A 24,037-nucleotide genomic window follows, 5' to 3' on the forward strand; every position below is an offset into this window, starting at 1 on the left:
GCCTAAAACAAAATACAAGAACGAAATTAGAATAAAATACAATATAAACAAATTAAACTCTTAAGACCTAAATGCAGAAAAATATTTGTATGCATAAAATGTTTACAAATGTACCAATATTTACGTAGTGGATAGTAAATTACGTTACACATCCAATTTAAATGTTAATTATGAGAACTTATATGAGCATGCCAGAAATAGTTCTTTAATAAAGTACCTGTTGAAGTATGTTTAGGGTTCAATGGAAAATAAATTGAAAAAGCACGTCTAATTTTAGAATAAGAAATATGTGAGTCATTTATAAATAATGCGCACACTCAAGATGTTTGTAGGGCCCTTTCTATGCCAAAGGCTTGCGATTATTATAAGGAAAGGAGAAAAGAACCAATATCCCTACTTGACAAACAAAAGTAAATAAATTAGGAAGCGCAAAAGTTTGGTGAAAACCTGGGGGTTAATGACTTAAAGGACTTATATTTCTATGCCGAATCCGAAAAGCTAATTCCTCGCAGGAGACAGTCTCGAAAAAGTCTAACAACCGGTGCGAATAATAATGACATCAAGTTGAATACTGTCCAAAAGACTTACATATGTACATAGGTAAGTAACTTGAGCACCAGCACACAGAAGTGAGGTATACTCAAAGCTTGGACTTATTTTAGTTTTAAATTAAAGGTAATAGCCAGATCAAATACGGATGACATAGAACGCATGCTAATGCTGTCCTGCATTAGTCTAGAATTCATACAAATAGTTTGTACTTTGTCAACACCCGTGTTTTGTTGGAAAATCTATCCACAGTATATTAGGATTTTACACGAACAACAAAAACAATATCCGGAGTATGAATACTACCGATAAAAGTCAAAGTAGAATCTTACTACGGATGGGTTTTTGACATTTATACGAGTCTCGAATGGATCTTATGCGATTTTGTTATCAAATGTTGGTACGATTGATATTGCATTTGTATCTCGATGGCTGTGTTCGTTGAGTAGTTGTGCATGTGTTTTCCATGGTACTGTTGATATTATTTAATTTTGTTAATGAAAATGGACTAACTGGGCTTATTTTGCAATTGAAAACAATAGGAAAGATAATTTAGTTTTGCTATGTTTCCACCAAAGGTTTATCTCAGTTTAGATTAAATAAATCTTTTTGGTGTTTCCACCGCACAAGAAGATTTAAAAATGATTAAGTTTGACAGCACTTTCTAAGATGCAAATGGTGTTTCGATGTTTTTTATGAAGTGCAAGTGAGATAGTTTGATTCGTGTTTAACAATGAAGAACTGAATAGTTCAGCACCATTTTTTTAATTTGATTAAAACAAAACTATATTTGTTGTACACAAACATGCAAATAAACAGATCATAATGCATTATCTGTAAAACCAACTCCCACACACAGGTTTTTCTATACAAATTTTGACTCGATTCCGGCCGGGAATTCAAGTTCATTTCAACTCGATTCAGGTATATAAAGGATTGAGGCTAAAGCCTCGCTTCAACACCACATGTTAATGTAGTAGTCTCCGAACAAGCCCTATTCTTGAAGTTCTATTTAATGTCAAAGCTGTAATTGTTAAATTAACTTTTTTTATAGAATCTCAATTTCCAGATGTTTTGTTACCATTTCTTATTGAAAATTGTCGATTTTATTAGTTATGGTTAGTTTTTTTTGTAAGTTAATTTTTACTTTTTATTTTCACAAAACTTTTTTCTTTTTGTGTGTTTTTGTTATTATTATTCTGACAGATCCAGTACCAAGTTTTAAATAAAAAAATCTGGCTACTGCCTATGCGTTTTCTTGGGAATTTTCTACTATACTATTTATAGAATTTCAAAAAAACACGGGTTATAATACATCAACTTTAATAAGTCATAGCATATTTAAGAATTTAGTTTTGGTTGGTCAAATTGACAATTAAATAACTATTTAAATTTAGTCTTGTAGAAAACACGTGATAAAACTTCACCAACTGTGAAGACGAAGGTACCGACGAATGTCGGCTTCTAGTCCATAAGGCTTATCGTTTTTGATATACACAGGACGAAAAGTCGAGCAGTTAAATTTTATTTCGAATATTTCAGGACTCAAGCTTCTGATCCGCAGAGCAGGACTGCAATAATAAGGGTTTTATATGACGTTTCCTTTGTTGTATGAACAAAACTGACAAGGATACTTCTCTGATATTTTATGGGTTACATAACAACATAAAGCTTCTTTATGACTTTCATTCTACATAAGCGAACGAATTCAGCGGGGATTAAGTATACCTGGCTTTGTATAGTTCATTCTTGTAATCATACATGACTTTAAGATTGATAAAGGTAAATATGGAATACTTTGTAAAAGGGGTAAACATGTGAAGAAAAAAATTCCCAACCATATCAGATATTGTGGGACCTACAGTTTTATGCCGAATCCGAACGTTCAACATAGGAAAGCAGTTTTCATGACAATTATAAATTTTGGAAAATTTGATATTTCAGTGCAACAGACAGTTCCAGTGTTAAAACTTTAATTTTAAACAGGTATGGATTGCACCACTGGCTGAATTCTGGAAACCATTTCGCAATTAAGAAAAACATTCCTTCCACATCTTCACTACTGATTATGTATCTTCTACGAAATTCCCCCTACCATCTGTTTTTAGCTTAAAACTCTTTGTTAGAATTTTGGAACATTTCATCTGCAGATACAAATCTCAATGAATTCTTCCTATGATTGTTTTCCCTGAGAATTCAGCCTTCCGTTCTATTTCTTGAAAGTATGTTTTGAATCAAAATCAGATAGGACATTAAAAAAGCTACACTTTTTTAGAATATGAAAAAATTTAAAAGAAAAATTGCTCAAAACGATTTCAATAGTTGATATTTTGATTAAAGGAAATAATATAAAGTTCAAGGTGGATACAATATGTGTGTTATTAAAAATTATCAAACAAATTAGCTAAGAATTAAATTTTTAATTTTCAGTACCCTGTTTCACGGACCGTAACCGGCTCTTCACGAGTAAGTAAAATACCAAAAGTATCATCACTTCATTAACATTTATCACCCATACCTCATAACATGCATCTCATTTCCACTATATTTTCTACTTAATAGTTTATAAATATTCTTTGCGCTACTAACAAATAATTGAACGTAATTACGACTCATTTCGATCTTCTTTTGTTGTTTGCTTTTGCCTTTATAGCATTCTACAACAATTTATTCTATTCCTCTCGAATTCTTCTTCTTCTTCTCGGAGCTAGCAAACTCACATTCATCAGCACATCACAACATTTTTCACTTTATCAACATCATCATCACGAATCACGAATCACAAATCATGAATCATAAATCAAAAATCACGAATCATAAATCACGAATCACAACATACAACTTAAAGATTTTAACAAAACAACATACATTTTTTAAATTCTATAAACAAACAAATTCAACACACAGGTATACAGCGCCAGCTATCCGATTTATTCATACTCGCCCCGTATTACTACCAAGCGAGTTATTACGTCACCCGTCCGTACAGTCTATTCGACCCCAATTGTACGAACCCGTGTTATAACGTCACCAATCCGTACCACCACCACCCGAGTCTATTCATCTCCAGTCCGTACAACGGTCTATTCATCACCTATAATAACCTCGAATTATATTTCACCATACTCTTCGTCGTACTCCTCTTCGTCGTACTCCTCTTCGTACTCATCGTTGTCGCCGTACAGTTCGTTGTCACTGTACTCACCGTCAATTCGTACACGAATGATTGAATCACCGGTTCGTGTGATTAGTTCGTCACGTTTGATGCGCTCCTCGTTGAGTCCGGAGCGTTTTATTTCATCACCAATCCGTACTCTCCCATCCATCCTTAATAAGGAACTCGACCGTATTGCCCACAGAACCAGGCCTGGATATGGCTACCACGGACTTACCAATTACCTCAATTCCGAGCCTTTTATTGTGAGTGATATAATGTTCTAGGATTTAAGATTTATTAGAAGATTTTGTTTAATTTAAAAAACATAAACTCGGACTGATGTTTTTGATAAGTTACCGATGCTGATGTAGTTTTGTATTTAAGGAACTTTTAAACTGAAGTATTTTACACCAAAAGCCATAACACAAATGACTTTTCTAAAGAAACACGGAGAACATTTTTAAAATACGTTTTCGAATGAACAAAGAAAAAATTAGAAAATAAATACAGGCAACTGAATTTTGAGAGCAACACCCAGTTACCAGTGACTTTAAGTTGCCTTGCGCGGTTTTTTGCCATAAAGTTTATGGTATCGAACCAAACGCATCTGGAAGCAGTCCCAGTGAGCAACTTTAACAGCATTGGAAGCCATATCGCATATGGATTCCTTAAATTTTAAGCCTTTTTTTCTAATAGGAAAGCACGCCACGAGACTAGGCGTATTCTCAAATGAATTTTGCAGAAGCTGTATGGACGAGGAAGAGGAAGAAACGGTTCGTCATCTTCTCTGCACATGCCCTGCTCTAGCTCGAAAACTCAAGAATTACCTAGGAGAAATCTTCTTTAACGATCTAAACGATCTAAATCATATCAGTATAATCAGCCTCTCACATTTCGTAAGGGACTCAAGCTGGTTCCATTGAGCTTAGGAGGAAGTCTCAAGATTCATGTGGTATCACAATAGGCCATTAAACTGGCCTAAGTATGTCCGTTTCCATCTTGGACAGCCACTATAACCTAACCTAACCTAAGCCTTTTTTTTGTGATTGTCATCAATCTATAACTTGCCATATTTGGCTCCGTATGTATTCCCCACAAACCCGGGGCGGTCTGCTTTTATGAATGTTCCAAGCTGGTTAATCCCATTTCTGAAGATGGATTCTTAAGTGATAATGATCTGGTTTCAAATTTCGATAATGAATGCGATTCCCATTTGTCTCAAAGACAAGATATTGTTACAATTCCTGAAACTAATTCTCAAAGTTCCGATAACAACGAAAATAACGTTATACACTGTCAAACATCATCAAAGGCAAAAAATGTAGAATTAAAGAAAAACAAAATTTGAAACACCAAAATGACAGAATTTATTGATCAAATGTTTGAATTCAAGGGGAATACTAACCTTCCCGATAGAATTAAACTTTAAGATACGCCACAGGAATCTTTTAAATTCCTTTTTACTGACGATTAATAATAAACATCAAACTTGAAGTTTTTTTAGGACAAAATCAATAAGCCTTTAGTATCACGAAAAACGATAACGAAAAATTTAATGTCTTGGTCGATCTTAAGTCTTTATTAAACCATGACATGTAACAGATTTAAGATCATAAAAAAAACCTACACTTTAATATCAATGAACACTTTAAATCTTGTAAAACAGATGTTAATAGTCAGACCTCTTTTTCTGAGTAAAATCCGGGAACGTTTGCTGTTGGTGCCCCCAAAAGAATATTTATCGGTGGATGAGCAAATAAAAGCAACCAAATCCTGTCACGAACAAGACTGCAAAATCTCTTGATTGGAGCTAAAAAATCAAGTTTTAAGTAGCATTTCAGGGTTTAGCTACGGTTTTGACATTTTTGAAGGAGATCAAAGCAATTGCTTTCCACCTGATCCTGGGGTCAGTTTGAATGTAGTAAAAAGACGTTACCCAAGTTTGAAAAATATAAAATTTGTTTTGATAATTGGTTCAACAGCCGTTGTTTGCTTTCAAACTTGAAGTTTCCGAATAATTGCGTAAATCAGGAAAGGTTTTAACCATGGTCCGAAATCGTGGAAGACCGACATCCAGTACTCCAACAACAAGTCGAGTAGCTACTCCACAGAGTTTATCAAATTCACTTGTTCCCAATAAAATGCCAATTAACACTCCAAACAGACATCAGGAGTTAACTCTGGATAACGAGTGATCGGATTGTTTGGATCATTTCCCGCAATTGAAGAAAAAATAATGTCATTTATGAGAATATCGTAACAAATATCGATCCTTTATAAAATGCCAAAAATGTGCAGTGTTCCTGCGCCTCATAGAGAATCGAAACTGCTTTAAAGATTTTTACAAGACATAATTTAATGTTTTGTTTTTGATTCATACGAAGCCAAATAAGAACCTTTTGTTTCTTTCTTATAATTGTCTACAATACATACGAGGCCATTGTTTATAAAATTAACAATAATAATGAACATTCTTGAATGAATATGTGAAAACATTACCTACTTATGTCTTGAAAACTTCATGGCTGAATCACAAACACGATTCAGCTTCGGCTTCACCTGACGTTTGTGAGTTCAGCCATAGGAATTCAATGCATGCTATCACAATGGAGATTTGACCTCACTTTTCGTATGACAATCGTAAGGGAAATAACGTAATGTAACGTAATGTGACTACAAATGGAAGCTTTAGTTCAATTATCTGAAAATGTCCTTTGTCATTTTCAACAGCTGTAAAAAAATGTCAACAAACAAAATATGTGCTCTTTGGAGGGATGAACTAATTGAAATGTCATTCAAAGCAACCTCGAAGCAGGCCCACCTTAACGCAGACGAAGCCGAAGCCGAAGCGTGTTTGTGATTCGGTATCACAAAGAAAATTTGTACGTATAAACGTACAACTTTAGTCCCGAAAAGGTTAACAAGTAACAATGGACGTCCTACTCATAGTCAATTCATAAGAGTATTATGGAACTGACTTTAAAATGTTAATGTACCTTTCAAACTGGAACATTTTATCCTACTAAAAGTAACATTTTTTAAACGTACATAAATACTTTCTGGTTCCTTAGAAGACCCTACCAAAGTTGTATCTCAAAATTATCTATGAAAAAAGAAACACATGTTCATTTTAAAAGAAATAGAAGACTTAAGTGGTCGTAACCTCACAATTTTATTTTAAAAATCTTATTCCAGAAGTTCTTCTATTTCATTCGTCGGCAAAGTTTTTCTCCTAGTAAGTGCACTTTTCGAATGGGTTTTGATGGCTTTAATTCGAATCTCACTTTAAAATAATTTTTCATGTCAGGGTTATGAGTTATTACTTTTTATAACTCGTATTTATATAAATCAATATTTTAGGACCGATATTATTCGTCTTAGCTTGGTTTCCACATGTTTTTTTCAGTTCTACGGTTGCAATTGCGGTCCATTGCTCAATTGTTGCGTCTCGAATCTCTTAAACTTAAACCCAAGTCTAGTATTCCCCAAGAGATTCTCAGGTCTCTAAGACATAACTTCTTCCAACAACTCAGCATATATTTCTGAGTTCATCCTTTCAGACACAAGTTTAATTTCAGTCTTTCCATTTGAAGAAATAGTTCAAGCATAAATGTTCCAAGTAATTCTCACTTCTGTTTGAAGACGTTTGTCATACCAATATCACTGACATCCAAATCCAGCTAAGGTGACTTTCAACAAAATGCAGCCTTGCTAACTTATGAGCTTTATCCAAAGATGACTTCTTAGATCTTTTTTAAAAAAGGTTTGTGTAGACTTTTAAAATGTGTCTAACACGTCACGATGAAACAAGCAAGTCAAGCCTTAATTGAAGAAGCAAACAGCTTACTTCCGATGGCTTCACGCGATGTCATTCGAAATTGACGTGTTGGAAGCTTTTTATTTTACGCTTAATTGTTTCAAAACTTTCACCTAACTTGAAAAAGTTATAAAAGAATGTATTGAAAAGACCCTGTAAACAAAAAATTCTCGAAAATCAATTTTAAAGGCACGCTAAACGATTTCCAACCATACCAGAAATAACGGTTGCCTTCATTTTGATTTGACAGATCATTTTGCATGCAAAAGTAAAAAAGTGCTGCCAAGTTTGCAGTCGGTTCATCGAGATATTATGCATGGAAAGTTGCAGTGTTTTAATGGAAATGATATTCTATAAGTCTTCATAAGTTGTTAGATTTCACATGACTTAAAAAATCTTAAAGAAACACTAAACTTTTTATGCTAAAACAATTTTTAATCGAAAAAGGCAAAACTGTTTCAAATTAAGTTTTCTTCTTGTAACGAAACTATTGTCTATAGAATTCTATTATACCAAGTTTTTTAAATATTTTAATAAAATTATGTTGAAAACTGATATTTTTAAAAGCTGAGCAAATATTTATAATTAAAATTTGGTTTCGAAATCAGCACAAAATCTAAGTCCATAACATATTTTACAAAACTATACAAGTATTAAATTCAAGGTTTTTCTTAAATAAAGACTCAAATAGTTAATGAGAAGTAAGTGAGTAAGAACGCTACTAAAATGATTTAAATTTCATTTAGAAGAGAAAGATTTGTACTTTGCAAAATCATCATACATTTTACTGTTATAAGATATTATGGGTTTAAACTTTGCCTTTAAAAACGGCGTTCTTCGTTTTTTTTTTAAAAACCATGTAATAGAAAAATTCGAAGGAAACATACATTGAATTCGAAAAAGTATTGATCTGTTTGTAGGACAGAAATTTAGTTGACCAGTATTTACATAAACAAAGAAAACTGGGAAATTACAAAAAGGAGACATTTTTAAAAATCTGATTGTCCTTGTTGATAACAATAGTTTAAACTTGAATTCAAATTTCAAAAGGACGATTCTTCAGTTTTTCAATTAATCTTCGAAGTTAGAACATCGGTAACTTAAACAAAAACAATAAAACAGTTCCGTATCAGTACATTATTGTTTGAAATGAACATAAGTATAAATTATCCTTTTTCCAATAATTAATTAGAACTTTGAATCGGAAACTAAGAGGATTCGTAACTCAACAAACAATCTTATGCGTGAGCTTCATTCACCAGTACGTCGTGCTCGCAGTGTCACTCCTTTCCCAGCGTAAGTTTTTTAAAACAAAAAAAACATTTAACAACTTCAAATTTTTAAATGTCTAAAAGATTTTTAAATAAAACCCAACTTTATATTCATAGGTACTCATATGAGCCAACATCGAAGCAAGCTCTTGATGCTTACGTTGCACGAGTAACGAACCCAACACGCCATTTGGCCAAGGAGGTCCACAATATCACACAATATCCAGAAACTCCACGCAAATATGTCGGTATGTATATAAAAAAACAAAAATTTTCGGGTTTGACTCTTACAGTCAAACCTGTTTAAGTCAATTCGGTTAAAAAAAAGGAAATCATTCATACAAATTTTTGAAAAAAATACAAAAAAACGTGACTGTAGTTCTAAAACTTCACATTACTTAAGAAAGGGCAATTGATGAAGAAAGACACTAAAAACGTGTTTAAAAAAAACTGTCAAGTTTTCAAATGAGATCAGGTCTTAGAACTGCAATGACGTCTGACGATAACAAAAACAAAACGTTTTTTAATAATTTCAAAAACCAAAACAAAAATTTAAGGCAAAAGTCATCTAGCATCGGTAAGGATTCTAGGCGACAGGGCGTATAATACAAGGAATGCCCTATACAATCCGGACAAGGTCCGAACTGATATTAATTTGTTGTCACGTTATATTCAAGATAAACGCGGAAGAAGCGAAGCTTCTGACCGAGTTGTCGTTAGCAATGAAGGTAAGTTTGCTTTTTGTTATGCTTGGATTTCTTTTTGTTCTGTCAATTTTTACTTTCTTCTCATCTTTCTATTAATACTTTTCCAAAAAAAAGCTTAGCTATGTCTGTATGTTTAAAAAATAAACTATGTACGTACAAATATAAGGTTAACGTTCTGTTCAAACACTAAATTATTTGATGTTATATAATTTCAAAACATATACATAAGTGCATCTATATTCCCTTTTCAAAGTTAAGTTTTTTGCGCTCTTAATTTGCATTATTCCACTTCCTATAATCTGTATTAATAAATATCTAGTATCTCTATCCAACTAAAGTGAGCTCAATATATTGTATCTTCTTTTTGTGCAGGTTTAAAAGTGCAGAGCAGTGTTAATTCTTATTATACCGTAACTTGTTACGTCATCCGCGAACAATCTGTAAAAAATTCATTACAAATTTGACAGCTTTCAATTTTCAAACTGCATGCTGTCTTTAACTGAAGTTTCGATGACTGCAATTTTTCTTGGTTTATAGCTACGTTTGTATATACTATTCACTACATAACGGTTTAGAAAGAGTTTGAAGTTCGTTTCAACTCCTATTTAACTATTTTTATGTATTAAAGATTTTCCTAAAATGTGAAACAGATGGAGTAAGCAAACAGATTCCCAGAATCCGATGCATATGCTCTAAAGCAGTGTTCACATTAGTCTCTTTTATGATGACTCATTTTGATGTCTCAACTATCAACTCTTGACAATTAAACTATTTTGGTACATTCTCTTTTTTTTTTAAATATTTAATGGTTGTGCGTTTTTGTTCAAAGTTTTTTATGTTCTTATGTTCATTCTTTTCTTTTGCTAACGAGTAAATTGCTAACTGCCTTTTATTAATAACCTTGCATCTGAACATGTCTAAATAGTGACAGTTCGCGGAAATGAACAAAGCAAATACCATTAAATGGACCTATTAATTGGAATTCCATCCACTTATAAAAATATGTCTACAAATGTCATATGGATTTAGATAATTGCTAAAAATTAAAGAAGCCATTCCGTGATTTTAACTTTAAGAAAGTAAAATATTAATATCGTTTAAAATTAAGTTAATCGTCTTTTAAGCTTAGTAAATTGCTAAAAATGGATTTAACATTTTATTTAATCGTTTCAAATTTGTCGCCAAAGTTTTAGTCATTTGACAGATTTAAAGCATTTGACGGATTTATTAATCGTAGCAATATTCCAACAGCAATCAATCATTGAAAACTATTGTAAAAAATACAATTACAATGAATAGCTAATTCACTGATTATTTTACGGAAAAACATACAAATTGTCGGGTTTTCTAAAATTTAGCCATATGTTGAATTAGCTATTCTGGCAGAAATTCCTACATAAACTGAAATTCTTTGATGCCTTTGGATTCCTTTTTTGACATACCAGCTGTTTAGATCAACAGTTCCTTAACACGTACCACACTAAAAAAAGGTTATCCTATTAGTCTGAGATTGAACGCAACCATTAGTCAATTTTAAGATGACTTATTTGACGTCTCAACTGTCAACCGAAAACATCAGTTTAATTTTGTTGGTTCATTCTTTTTTTTTAAGTAATGGTTCTGTGTTCAAATTTACCTGCTATTTTATTGAATAAGTTTTATGAGTCTCAGTCTCTAATCATTTGACAAATTCTTAGCATTTGACAGATTTAATAATGTTAGGTAAATTCTCAACAACAATTTTGCAATCAATCGTTTAAAATTATTGTAAAAAAGAAAACAATAAGATACTTGAATAATTCACTGGAATTTATCGAAAAACACACAAATTCGAAATTAGTTGTCAACCATATTTCGAATCAGCTGTTCTGTCAGAAATTCCTACATTTACCAGAAATTCTTGGATACCTTTGGATTTCTTTTTTTTTTGACATAAAAGCTGTTTTGGAGCAGCTTTTATTTTACACGTAAAGCGCTAACAAAAAGGTATCCGGATACCATTTCTGTCAGAAATTGAACGCAGCCATTTTTCACTTTTACGGTAACCCCTTTGACGTCTCAACTGTCAATTCTGTTGGTACATACATATATTAGAAATGTCAAAACACACAACCTGCACAATTATTGAATAAGCCTCAGTCTTGGATCATTTCACAGATTCAAAGTATTTGACAGATTCAATAAGTACATTCGCAACAAAAATTTAGAATTCAATCCTTAAACTTGAAGAGAACGTTAACCTTACAAAAGAAAAATTAAAACTGTCAACTAATACTATACCATAACAACTTTTAATAATCTTTTAAAACAAAATTGAACTCCTTCCTATTTCTTATTACTAACTTGTTTTTTTATGTTTCGATTGATTTATTCTTTACAGTTGAAGGAGCTGTTGAAGCCTAAGAACAGCCTGTTATATGGATTTATATAAAAACATTTTGTCATAAAATTAAAAATTTTATTCTTTTTCTCTATACTTCTTAATTATACAAACATACAACATCAAAGAAATCTAAAACTTTTTTCAACAAAATAATAATTAATTTAAACAAAGATTTATATCACAACTTTGTGTTACGAGTTAGAATCAAATCAATAATAAATTGCAACTTCCCTTTACACACGTTCGTCAAAAGTTCGTCATTCATAATGTGTTCTCGTTATTTTTATGTGTATGTTTTTTTTTTTTATTTTTGAAACAATTTTTTTTTCTTTTTTTGATATTTTTTGTCAAAATAAGATCATTTTTAGTAATTAAAGTATTTATTTTTTCTAATTTAGGGAAAAATTCTTATAATATCTGTCATGATAAAGATAAGAACAAATATTTACTTCAATTTAATATTGTAGTTAATTTTCTTCAAAGAACGAACGATCAGTCAAAAATAGTGTCAGGCATTATAAAGTGACTTAAACAATGATAATTAATTTATTTTTATAAAACAAAATGTTTTTTTTCTTTAGTTCTTTGTTGTAAGTAAATTATTTTATAATTTTTGTATAATATATATGTAAATGTATATAAGTTTTTAAGTACAACCATAAAAGTTAATTGCGTTTTAATTATTCATCTTCGAAAATTTGACATTTCTGGGAGGTTTCTTTTCAAAATCAACAAAAGATCAAAGTCATTTTCGCTGTTTTCCCTCGATATAGCGAGTATTTTCGCTCAGTTTCGTCGCATTTCATATTCTCAAAAAACAAAGACACACTAATTTTTGTGGATCACATACGAAACAGAAAAGTAATAATAATAACCTATCATTGCCTTTTTAATTTTTGGCGCAATAAAATGTTCATTCTACTAATCAATTAGCGAATTCGTAATGGCCTTGACCTACTTTCTTAAATTAGCAATAAACTACGTCAGTAACGTTAATTTATTACCACCCAATGTCAGAATTTAGTTATTCGCTAATTTAATTATGTTCTTTTTGTTTGAGAATTTTTGATGAAGAATCACTTTTAATTTATCACAAAACAAATTATATTAACACCGCCATCGTCATTAAGATTTGTAGTATGGTAAAAGATTATTCGATCTTGTGTCGAAGCGATACGCTTCTCTAACGTCGGAGAATAAAATTATTTATATTCATTAGTTTTTGAAGACGGCTTATTCAACAAGATTAAGAAAACATTCCTACAAACATCACACAAATATTTAGTTTTGCTAAAATTCATGGATATTTATGTTCTTGTGTGTTTCTAATATTTATTTCAAAAACAAAAAAGAGAACAACAAAATTAAAAGGATTTATAGTGTTTCGGTTCGAAAATCAAACATCTTGAAAATCAAGGCTTGTCTGTGTATCTTTTCTGTTTTGGACGAAAATAATAAATCAGAAACAAAAATAACATAAACAAAACATCTGTGGCTAATCCATCAAATTTATTTAGAATTGACAATCTAATTAGCAGGTTTCAAAAACATATTTTTTAAATGTTCAAAAATACTAAAGTACACGTGTTTATAATTTCATCGTGTAAATTGTGGTTGATTTTATTTTTAACATTACTACACAAAATACTTTAGTTGTTACAAAAATATTTTAATATTTTCGTTTCGATATTTATTTCATTTTGTATTTTACTCTGTTTTTACTATTTAGAGAAGAATTTGTGAAACAAATCTCATTATCGTTTTGGAGAAAGTAATATTATTGCATTTGATATTTTAAAAGCATTTGATAGATTTTGGCATCAAGCTCTCTTATCGAAAATCCGTGTATTTGGTATTGATGAATCTCTTCTTCGTTGGATAACAAATTACCTTTCTTACCGTTCAATAAAAGTTGTATTGGATGGTTCCAAGTCTATAATTCATAAAAAAAATGCTGGTGTTCCACAGGGCTCCTTTTCATCTCCGATTTTGTTTCCATTGTATCGACAGTACTCTCAGCTTTTCATATTCGTTTCTAGATTCACATGATTGTCCTTTGGATGTTGAACTTCAACGGAATTTTTTGTACAGATTAATAAAATTCCGTTTGCGCACGGAATTTAATGCTTCAAAAATGTTCAATGTTGTCTCCTGTTGTAAAGCGTAACCCACCCCTGATGGTACTATACTTGCGTCTAAGAAAATAATTAAGTTTTTATACTCGGAATGTGTATCACAGATCACCTCTTATGGAATGATCACATATTCGACATTGCCAAAAATGCTTAGAATATCCTCGATCGACGATGCAAGAAATGTTTCACCCCTTCTGATCTGGCTGGAATTTAAAAATCCTTCATTAGTGCAAAGCTTAAATTTAACTCACATATCCCAAAAACAATTTTCAATTTCTTGAATATAATTCAAAAGAGAGTTTTGAAAATAATAGGCGATATAACTATTACCAATACATTTATATCCCTCTATCACTGCCGCAATGTTTTAGGCTTTTCGTCAATTTATTGACACCAAAGAAAAATGTCCAAAAGTTTCAAATGACATGATCTTGGCGGTCAATTGACATACGCACCATGTGAGATAACACGTTCATTGAATTTATCGAGCAAAAGAGCAGTTGTTTTGTTAGCTTAGTGGCAAGTGGCAACATCCTGTTGGAATCACATATCGTCCACATTTAAACTTTCAAAATAGTTCTATATCATTTCACGATAGCAAACACCATCCACAGTAACTGCTTGACCGGTCTCATTTTTGAAAAAGAAACCGCTCGATGACAATCACTCATTCGCCCACATGCGGCAGTTCTGTTTATTGACGAATCCACTGATGTGAAAATGTGCCCCATCACAGTTTACATTCCTTGCCACCATTCTAACTATTGACCATAATGACCCTTGAAATGGTGAATAGACTTTGATTTCTGAGTCAATTCCAACTTGTTAGCGTGTAAATGCAAGTCTTTATGCATAATGTTCATCAACGACGGGCGTGAGAGGTGCAATTGTTGGGCACGACACCGTGTTGAGGTGGACGGTTTTTCAACCACATTATCGTGAACAGCAGCAGTATTTTCTGGAGTATAAGCTGTACCGAGCAGCCATTGGTGTTCTTACATCTCCTACAGACCTAGTTTTCTCAAAAATGGACGATTAAATTGAACGAAAATATTAGGAGGTCCATTTGACATTTCCAATTTTTATAATAAGCCTGAATGAGTTAAACGCGTTGCTCGAGTGTGTATCTTTCTACTGTTTAATTTGAATAAGACCTTGAGATATGTCAAATAAAATAAGGAAAAACACTTGACGTTTAACTGTAGTCCTTAAAATGTACCCATCCCTTAAAAGTAAAAAGACCTTAAGTGCAATGTGAACAAAATTGAATACAAAATTCTTAAACAAATTTTAAAAAACACTTTCATTAACTAAAAGAGCAATCGTTTTAACATACACTTTCTTTTAAATACAATATTTCAAATCTGTCACTGGTATGGCAAAAGCTTCCAAATTTAACGAAAAAATGTCTTCTGACACTGTTTACAGATTTGGCCACAAATTTTTACGATTTAATTTTCATATGATTATTTGATTTTTCGTATGCTCCAAAGATTTACTTTTTGTGACAAATGCTGTCAAACGGCCTTAATGACAGCTGACAATCGAGGATTACGGACAATGGGCAGGTTCAGACGACACGTAAGGGACTTGAAAGCAAGCTAGGCAAGTTTTTAGTCTCTGATTGGCCAGCTGCCAAAAAATTACCTTCCAATTAAGGCAACTTTGCAACAATTTAAAGTTGACTGGAAAGATAGTCAAAAAAAATCTCCCTATCTATTAATTCAGGTCTACTTCTATCAAAATGACAGTTCATCATACTTTTCCATTCAACTGAAACCTGAACTTTATTACTCTTTAATTTATTTATATTCTGCACAACTTCATTTAATGCTTTTTTTAAATAGTTTCTTGAAATGAAATATGTAATATTTCTTTACAATGCAAAATACAAATCGTGATAAACTTGTAGCTTGCCATAGGAGTGTTTTTAAGACAATAATGTTTTTGGTAGTTTTTGTACAGGAACTATGCTTTGTGAAAATTCACTTTGAAAGAATGAAGTTGACTGCAAATGAAGTCCCTTATGTTGTCTGAACTTGCCAATTGTGTCGTTAGTTGTCACTGTTTGTGGGTTCATTGATTTTCAACAATTACTCTTGGATAATCAGTCGAAAAAATGCGACAATTGTGCCTGAATCCACTGAGGTAAAAATTGTGATTCATCTATTATGATTTTCTTTAAAAATTTATCATCCACAGTTACCATTTCTTGCCACCATTCTGACCATTGACGACGCTTGAAATGCACAAGAGGCTTTAGTTCTTGAGTAATTTAACCTTGTAAGCGTTTTAATACAAGTTTTTATGCATAATCTTCATTAAGGACGCGACGAGCGTGCGATTGTTGGGCACGACGACGAGTTGAGGTGAACGGCTCTTTAGCCACACAGCTGCAGTATTTTCTGCAGTACGAGCTGTGCGAGGATGCACTGCTGTTTTCACATCTCATAAAGACCCGGTTTCAGATTTTTCAGATTTCACGAACAAGTTCCCATTTTCATAATAAGCCTGAATAAGTTTAACGTTAAATTGAGTTAATCTGAAATTGGCCTTTAAATTTAACAACCCATTATAAGCACTCGTAAAAAACCTACAGTTTAAATAAAGTAAATTAAGACACTTTTCTAAACTTTACAATATTTGAGATCTGTCACTGCTCTGTCAAGCTTCCAAATTCAACGAAAAAATGTCTTATCACACGGTTAATTGATTTTGCTCCAAATTTGTAAGATTCAACTGTCAGATGGTTAGCTGATTCGATTTTTTTTACATATTGACAGAAGATTTATTTTATATGACATCAGGTGTCAAATGTCCTAAACGACAACTGACAATTACTGACAATGGAAGCGTTCAATCTAGTGTTGAATATGGTATTTTGGATAGGTGGATTTTTAGATACCTTGTTGAACGCATTGAGATAGCTGACAAAAAATAAAAACAACTTTCAGGTGTACAGAAAAAGCAGAGAAACATTTAAGCTTCGAAGTCAAAATTGTTTTGAGATAAAACATTTAATGGATAATTCAACTGATTTGTCGGGCTATGACAAATTGATAGATGCATAACAATTTAATAAATAAGAGATAACCTTAATGTGTAATCTACATATGTTAAATTTCCTCTTAGCTCAATTGGAATTCTAGACGATTGATAATTTACTTGCGAAATCTTCGGTTTTAAACGATTTACGTTTAACAGAAAACTATCCTTACAGAAACGAGGACTATTATAAAGTGACAATACCTACATATAGTTTGGAAGTATTTCGATTTCATTTCCGAATGAGCTTCCGAAGTTGTTTTGCGGTAAGATTTTGAGTTGGTTTGTTCACAGTAGATAAAGTTTTAGCTCAATGGTGGTACCAACGCAAGAACTTTTGTTGAATGATATATCAGCACAGATAATAAATTTATATTTATATTTATTATCTGTGATATCAGTTTGGTTATCCAATGCTTCTTTAAAAACCATTTAAGGGGCAACTTCAAATAGAAAAGCCAATAAAATGTGAATAAAATTTATCTCGATATCCATATTGAATTGCTTATTAACGATTTCAAATTATTCGGATGTCTTGAACAAAGTGCAGCAAAATAAAAGAAGGTTTAACTTGGAGAAAAAACTGTTGTTTTTTGTTTGGGTCTTGAGTAAGCAAAAAAGTTTCTTATTAGCTGGAGACTTTCTTCGATGTCGAGAATTTTTTTTTTGTTGAAATCAGACATTCCACTGCTTCTTCGACGTTTTCTTGTTATTGTCTATGATAATGTTGTAGCGCCTTTTCATATTTTTATTTCTAATTCCTTCTCATCAAAAATTGACCCGTTCTTCGCCGGGTTTTTGGGTCTCGGACTGGTCCTTTCTCTTTCTGCACTCCTCCAAGAAAAGCATAATGGCTTTATGTTTCCAACAAAAGGGAATAAAATGGTTCCTTTTTGGGGTTTTAAATCATCTTAAAGAATACTTTACCTTTCCTTTCAGTGGCTTTATTTGCTTGTAGCTCCACAAGCTGTCAGTCTCTGTCTGCTTTTGTACATAAAACAAGATTAATAAATATTATGTACCTATATTTTGCTCTACCTCTGGAATAGGATGATGTTCTTCAACTTCAGAATGCTGGACACTAGACTGGAGATAAGACCTAGCAAATTTGAAGTTTAAAAAATATATGATAATTACCTTCTAAAATTCGGAGGAAAAAGCTTTTTCATCGACCATTATGTACACAACATTCCAAACACAACTTCAACTAACGATTGAGCTGAAATCAACTTTCAAGTTTCTTAAAATTCAACCATACCCCAGAAATTCTTGAATACCTTTGGATTCCTTTTTTAAAATCTCAGCTGTTTTTGATCAGCTGTTATTTTACACGTAAGACACTAACAAAAAGGTATCCGGATACCCTATCTGTCTGAGATTGAACGCAGCCAATGATGTTTTTAGCAATATTGTCACTCTAAATAGTAAGTTCACACTTGCAATATCACCCAAAAACGTGCTGACTGAAACCAATTTCACTAAAGTGGAGTCTAGACTTTGGTCTTAAAATAAAATATATTAATTAAAAAAAGTAAATAATTCACAACTTACATTTCTTTCGCAGTTTAAAATTTCTTCAAAGTACGACAAAACATTTGGTAACGATAGCGAAATATTCATCAACAAGAGTTCTTTTTCTTAAGAAACTTTAACCAAGATTTTAGAAAAACTCGAAATGGTTCGCTATTTCCTAAAATAATAACTTGTGGGCATTTAACAAAAATGTAACATTATATTATGGCTCTTCATCTTCAAATTATGTTTTCAAATTTGTTCCAAATCGAAAAACAACGGATTATGTTTACAGAAAGATATTTCTATGTTTTAAGAAACTTTTTGCGGAATGGCTAATTCGGAAATTTTATAGAAAAAGTAAAAATTATGATTTGAGGTATCAAAATGAATTGAAAAGTTTCGGAAATAAATAAATTTCATTCATACTATAATCCAAAATAAGAAATCTACTTTCCGTGTTTGGATTTCAGCAAAAATATGAATAATTTTTTGTGTGCGAAATAGTGAGTTTTTAAAACTTCTACGTGAACTAAAATTTTAGTAAATATGGCAAACCTTTTCAGGGAAATCTTTGCATTTAAAGTCGTTTGTCTTCAATAATAGCTGTTTTAGTTCAAATTAGTTTATTTAATGTTTTCTTTATATTTTTTCCATTGTGAGACAAATTTTTAAGATCTAAATTATGAACGCAAAAAAGGTGTTCAAAAGTCTTAACTACGAAACACAGACGTTCAAAACTTCACAAACTACGAACTGTTGGAACGTTTCTAGAGTTTTAAATCTTATTCGTATTTAATCGATGAATTATTTTCTGTTGTTAAGAACAATTTTAATGACATAACAAATAATTTTGAGGATTACATTTTCATTAACCCACATTCATTTGAAAATTTTGAGAATTGTTTTTTTTTAATATGCATGAATTCCTGACATTTCATTATAAAAATTTCATTACAACAACTCTTGATAAATCAGAGTTTATACCAAAAGTATATAACAAACGATTTTTTTCTTTTTAAATTTTGTATAAATGTTATTATTTTTGAACTTTTTTTTAATTGGATTTCTTACAAGAATTTTGTTTTGTAAAAATCACCTGTCAAAGTAACAATTGCATTTAAGTTGCATAGTTTTTAACATTTTTTTTATTGAACAAAATTAAACCCAATAAATAAAAATGTCCCAATACCTCTGACACCATCATTCAGAAGGCCGCATTCTAATGTCATCATAGCCGGGATTCAATCACTTTTATGTAAGTAAATAACACACAACAAATTATACTCGTTTATTTTACACCATTTTACATATCATAGTTATAATTTATAAAATTTTAAATAAAACCCACAAAAACACATGAAATGTAGCAAATATTATGAATTTGCACTTTTTAGTAATCATGCAGAATATTTAATTGACACACCTCCTCATTAAAGCCCCCAGCACACGTACTAAAATAATAAATTTAAACCTACACAACATAATATCATTACAGTTCCCGACCTAGATCCATTTAGGCCATCGCGTAAGTTCTCTGCTCCTAAGCCTTTAGAGGATCCAGTTGATGATGAGACCAAAGAAAAACAGCGCCTCAGGAAAGAGCGTCTTTTGACTGTGAACGAAGAAGCTTCCATTGATGATGTTGCTATTGAAAAGAAGAAGGCACAACGTAACGATGAAATGAAACGTTTGGAATCAAAGTAAGTTCATTCGAAAGTAGTTATAAAATAACGTTAAATGTTTATTTTTATTGATTTAGAGCCTTAGAAGAAGACAAGAAGAGGAAAGCTGAAGCTGAAAGAAAAGCTAAGTTAGAAGCTGATAAACTCGCTGAAGAGCTGAAAAAGGCTGATGAAGAGGCTAGAAAGGCCCGTGAGGCTCGTCTTGCTGAACAAGCACGTCTTGTTGAAGAGGCTGAACAAGCTCGTTTAGCTGAAGAAGCTAAACTTGCTGAAGAAGCACGTCTTGCCGAAGAAGCTAAATTGGCTGAAGAAGCTAAACTTGCTGAAGAAGCTCGTTTAGCTGAGGAAGCTAAACAAGCTGAAGCTGCTAAACTTGCAGAACAAGCTCGTTTAGCTGAAGAAGCTAAACTTGCTGAAGAAGCCCGACTTGCCGAAGAGGCTAAACAAGCTGAAGAAGCTCGCAAAGCAGAAGAACAACGCTTAGCTGAAGAACAAAAGACCCGCGAAGAAGAAATGAGCCGTTTGGCTGAAATAGAAAAGATCGCCGAAGAAGAACGTGAAGCTGAATTGGCCCGCCAAGCTGCTGAATTATCCGAAATGGCTCGTCAAGAAGCTGAAATTGCTGCCCAGGAATTGCAAGCCATGCAACAAAGTTCCACTGCCGAAGTACCAGCTGATGAAGAACCATCAGCAGCTGAATCTACTGCCGATGCCGAAGAAGTTGCTGAAGAGGAAGAATCAAAGCCTGTAATTGAGGAACCTCAATCCCCAGTCGAAGAGAAACAAGAAGCTGAAACTGCTGAATCTGTTGTCAGCATTGACGAAGTTAAGTCAGATATTGAAGAATAAACAATGTCCATCATCCTCTCTCGCTCTCTCTCTCTTTAATTGACTTTTAAAGTAAGACTTTGTTGTATCTTTCTCTAATAAGCTTAAAAATCTATAAACAAAATTGTTTTAAGTTTTGAATTTTATTTTCGATTAATTTATTAACTTACATTATAATCTAACAAAGACAAGAAACTAAGAAAAACAAAAAATATTTTTAAGAAATTAAATTTTATTTATAAAATTGGCATATCTGAAATGGGATCAAGGTCCTTATATAATTTTAAAATGCTATGAACTTAATATTAACATTAAAGCTTAGCATATGGGTGTATATAAGGAATACTCTGCCTTTATTTTCAGTTTTAGCATTTTGTCTGTCTTTTTATTTTTCAAATGCATTTGATGAATTTTTGTTCAATTTAATTTTTAGTTTTATGTTTCGCTTGCCAAGCCCAACGATTTAGTTTTCTTTTTTGTTTAAACAAAAATTTATATAAAACAAAAACATAGTAATTATTTTAAAGTATACTCGTGTATTATTATTAAACACAAAATGATATAAATGACTTATGTAGATCAATTCTTAATAAAGAAAACAAACAAAAAAAGAAGTGTGTAATGAGTTTTAGTTAATTTTATTTAAGGTTAATTTTAATAAATCTTAGTACTTAGAATATTCCTGAGAAGATTCTCACTAAATATTTAAATATTTTCTCTAGCCCTTATTCTGGTGAAACTATTAAGGTAATTGATACAGAAACAGGACCAGTTGCAAACTCAAAAACAATTTTGGAACTTTTTGGACAGTTTTGGTCAAATTATTCAAAATATTCGAATTATCATCCCCGTTTTCTAGATAATAAACATAACTAGAAACTAGTATTCAAAATCTACTATCGCCATCCAGTGCTGCCAACAAAATTAATTACCCATTACCATATCAGAGTTGGACTTCACCCTAAAAAGCTTAAAAGGTTCAACCCCTTCATATGACCGAATATCGTACCCCATGAACTCTCATCTTTCGAAAACTGCCAAATCACGCCTTTAAAATCTATACAACAATATGTTTTCATGCGGTATACATCCAAACCAATGGAAACGGCATCTATAGTACCTATACTGAAGCCAAAAAAATAACAATAAACTAGATAGTTACCGTCCTTTATCTTTGGTACCTTGCCTTAGTAAAGTTTTTGAACAAAATATAAGCAGAGACTTCTGTGGTACATAGAACAAAACAACCTAATAAACAAAGCACAAGTAGGTTTTAGACCTAACAGAGGTACAATGAATGCTCTACTACACATAGACTATACCGTTTCCAAAATTCTATCAACTCGTAATCACGGTTCTATTATTTCCTTGGAATTTAAAAGAACATTTGAAAGAATTGGTACACACACTATACTTAAACAATTGAAAGAACGGCAGCTTGGTCCAAGAATTATAAGAATCATCAATCACTTCTTAATAAATCGTAAATTAAGCACCAAGGTTAATAATGAGTACTCAACACTTTGGGTACTTGATAATGGTTTAAAAATGCTTTAAAAATTCTTGGCCATACCATTAACAAAATTTATCGCTGGTCTTCGCATATTAAACAATTAAATATAGCTCTCATATCACGTTTAAATTTATAATAAAATATTTTTGTAACAAAAAAGCAGGGTTCATCCCAGCTCAATTTTGAACGTTGTACGTGTGATCATTTTAACAAAATTCAATTACGGGCTCCCTATTTTCGGAAACTGCCCAAAAACTCAGTTCTGTAAACTCACTCAGCACTCAGAATTGCCCTATTCGCCTTCCCTTCAACTACAACACCTATTCCCAATCTTCTAGCCAAAGCTAGATTCCTTTCAATTGAAGAACGAAGAGACCTTCTTACTGCCAAATTAATACCGAAATTCCTGATTTCATATGGATCACCTATACAAAAGGATCTTTCACTTTCAATGAAACGTAAAACCAAACCCAAATGTGAAAACGTTATAAACGGTGATTTTTTAAGAGCTTGAGAACTTTTTAAAAAAAAAAAAAACGCATAAAATTTGCAAAATCTCATCGATTCTTTATTTGAAACGTTAGATTGGTCCATGACATTTACTTTTTGAAGATAGTTTCATTTAAATGTTGACCGCGGCTGCGTCTTAGGTGGTCCATTCGGAAAGTCCAATTTTGGGTAACTTTTTCGAGCATTTCGGCCGGAATAGCCGGAATTTCTTCGGAAATGTTGTCTTCCAAAGCTGGAATAGTTGCTGGCTTATTTGTGTAGACTTTAGACTTGACGTAGCCCCACAGAAAATAGTCTAAAGGCGTCAAATCGCATGATCTTGGTGGCCAACTTACCGGTCCATTCCTTGAGATGAATTGTTCTCCGAAGTATTCCCTCAAAATGGCCATAGAATCACGAGCTGTGTGGCATGTAGCGCCATCTTGTTGAAACCACATGTCAACCAAGTTCAGTTCTTCCATTTTTGGCAACAAAAAGTTTGTTAGCATTGAACGATAGCGATCGCCATTCACCGTAACGTTGCGTCCAACAGCATCTTTGAAAAAATACGGTCCAATGATTCCACCAGCGTACAAACCACACCAAACAGTGCATTTTTTGGGATGCATAAGCAGTTCTTGAACGGCTTCTGGTTGCTCTTCACTCCAAATGCGGCAATTTTGCTTATTTACGTAGCCATTCAACCAGAAATGAGCCTCATCGCTGAACAAAATTTGTCCATAAAAAAGCGGATTTTCTGCCAACTTTTCTAGGGCCCATTCACTGAAAATTCGACGTTGTGGCAGATCGTTCGGCTTCAGTTCTTGCACGAGCTGTATTTTATACGGTTTTACACCAAGATCTTTGCGTAAAATCTTCCATGTTGTCGAATAACACAAACCCAATTGCTGCGAACGGCGACGAATCGACATTTCACGGTCTTCAG

The 24,037-nt window shown here is 32.4% G+C and overlaps 1 protein-coding gene across 2 annotated transcripts in view; it reads left to right on the forward strand.

The window, feature by feature from the left end:
• The window catches only part of LOC129953939 (uncharacterized protein CG45076), a 39,335-nt gene extending 17,632 nt beyond the window's left edge, over window positions 1-21,703 (forward strand). The window contains exons 2-8 of one of the 2 annotated variants that reach the window (XM_056067496.1): window positions 2,980-3,015; window positions 3,457-3,969; window positions 8,716-8,819; window positions 8,912-9,042; window positions 9,352-9,522; window positions 20,075-20,279; window positions 20,339-21,703. In XM_056067496.1, coding sequence (XP_055923471.1) covers window positions 2,980-3,015; window positions 3,457-3,969; window positions 8,716-8,819; window positions 8,912-9,042; window positions 9,352-9,522; window positions 20,075-20,279; window positions 20,339-21,110 — 1,932 coding nt within the window. In that variant the 3' untranslated portion in view covers window positions 21,111-21,703. The remainder of the gene's footprint in view (window positions 1-2,979; window positions 3,016-3,456; window positions 3,970-8,715; window positions 8,820-8,911; window positions 9,043-9,351; window positions 9,523-20,074; window positions 20,280-20,338) is intronic. The other variant, XM_056067497.1, reaches the window with a different exon arrangement.
• Window positions 21,704-24,037: the final 2,334 nt, after the last annotated feature.

Source organism: Eupeodes corollae, chromosome 1, assembly GCF_945859685.1.
Source record: "Eupeodes corollae chromosome 1, idEupCoro1.1, whole genome shotgun sequence".
NCBI lineage: Eukaryota > Metazoa > Arthropoda > Insecta > Diptera > Syrphidae > Eupeodes > Eupeodes corollae.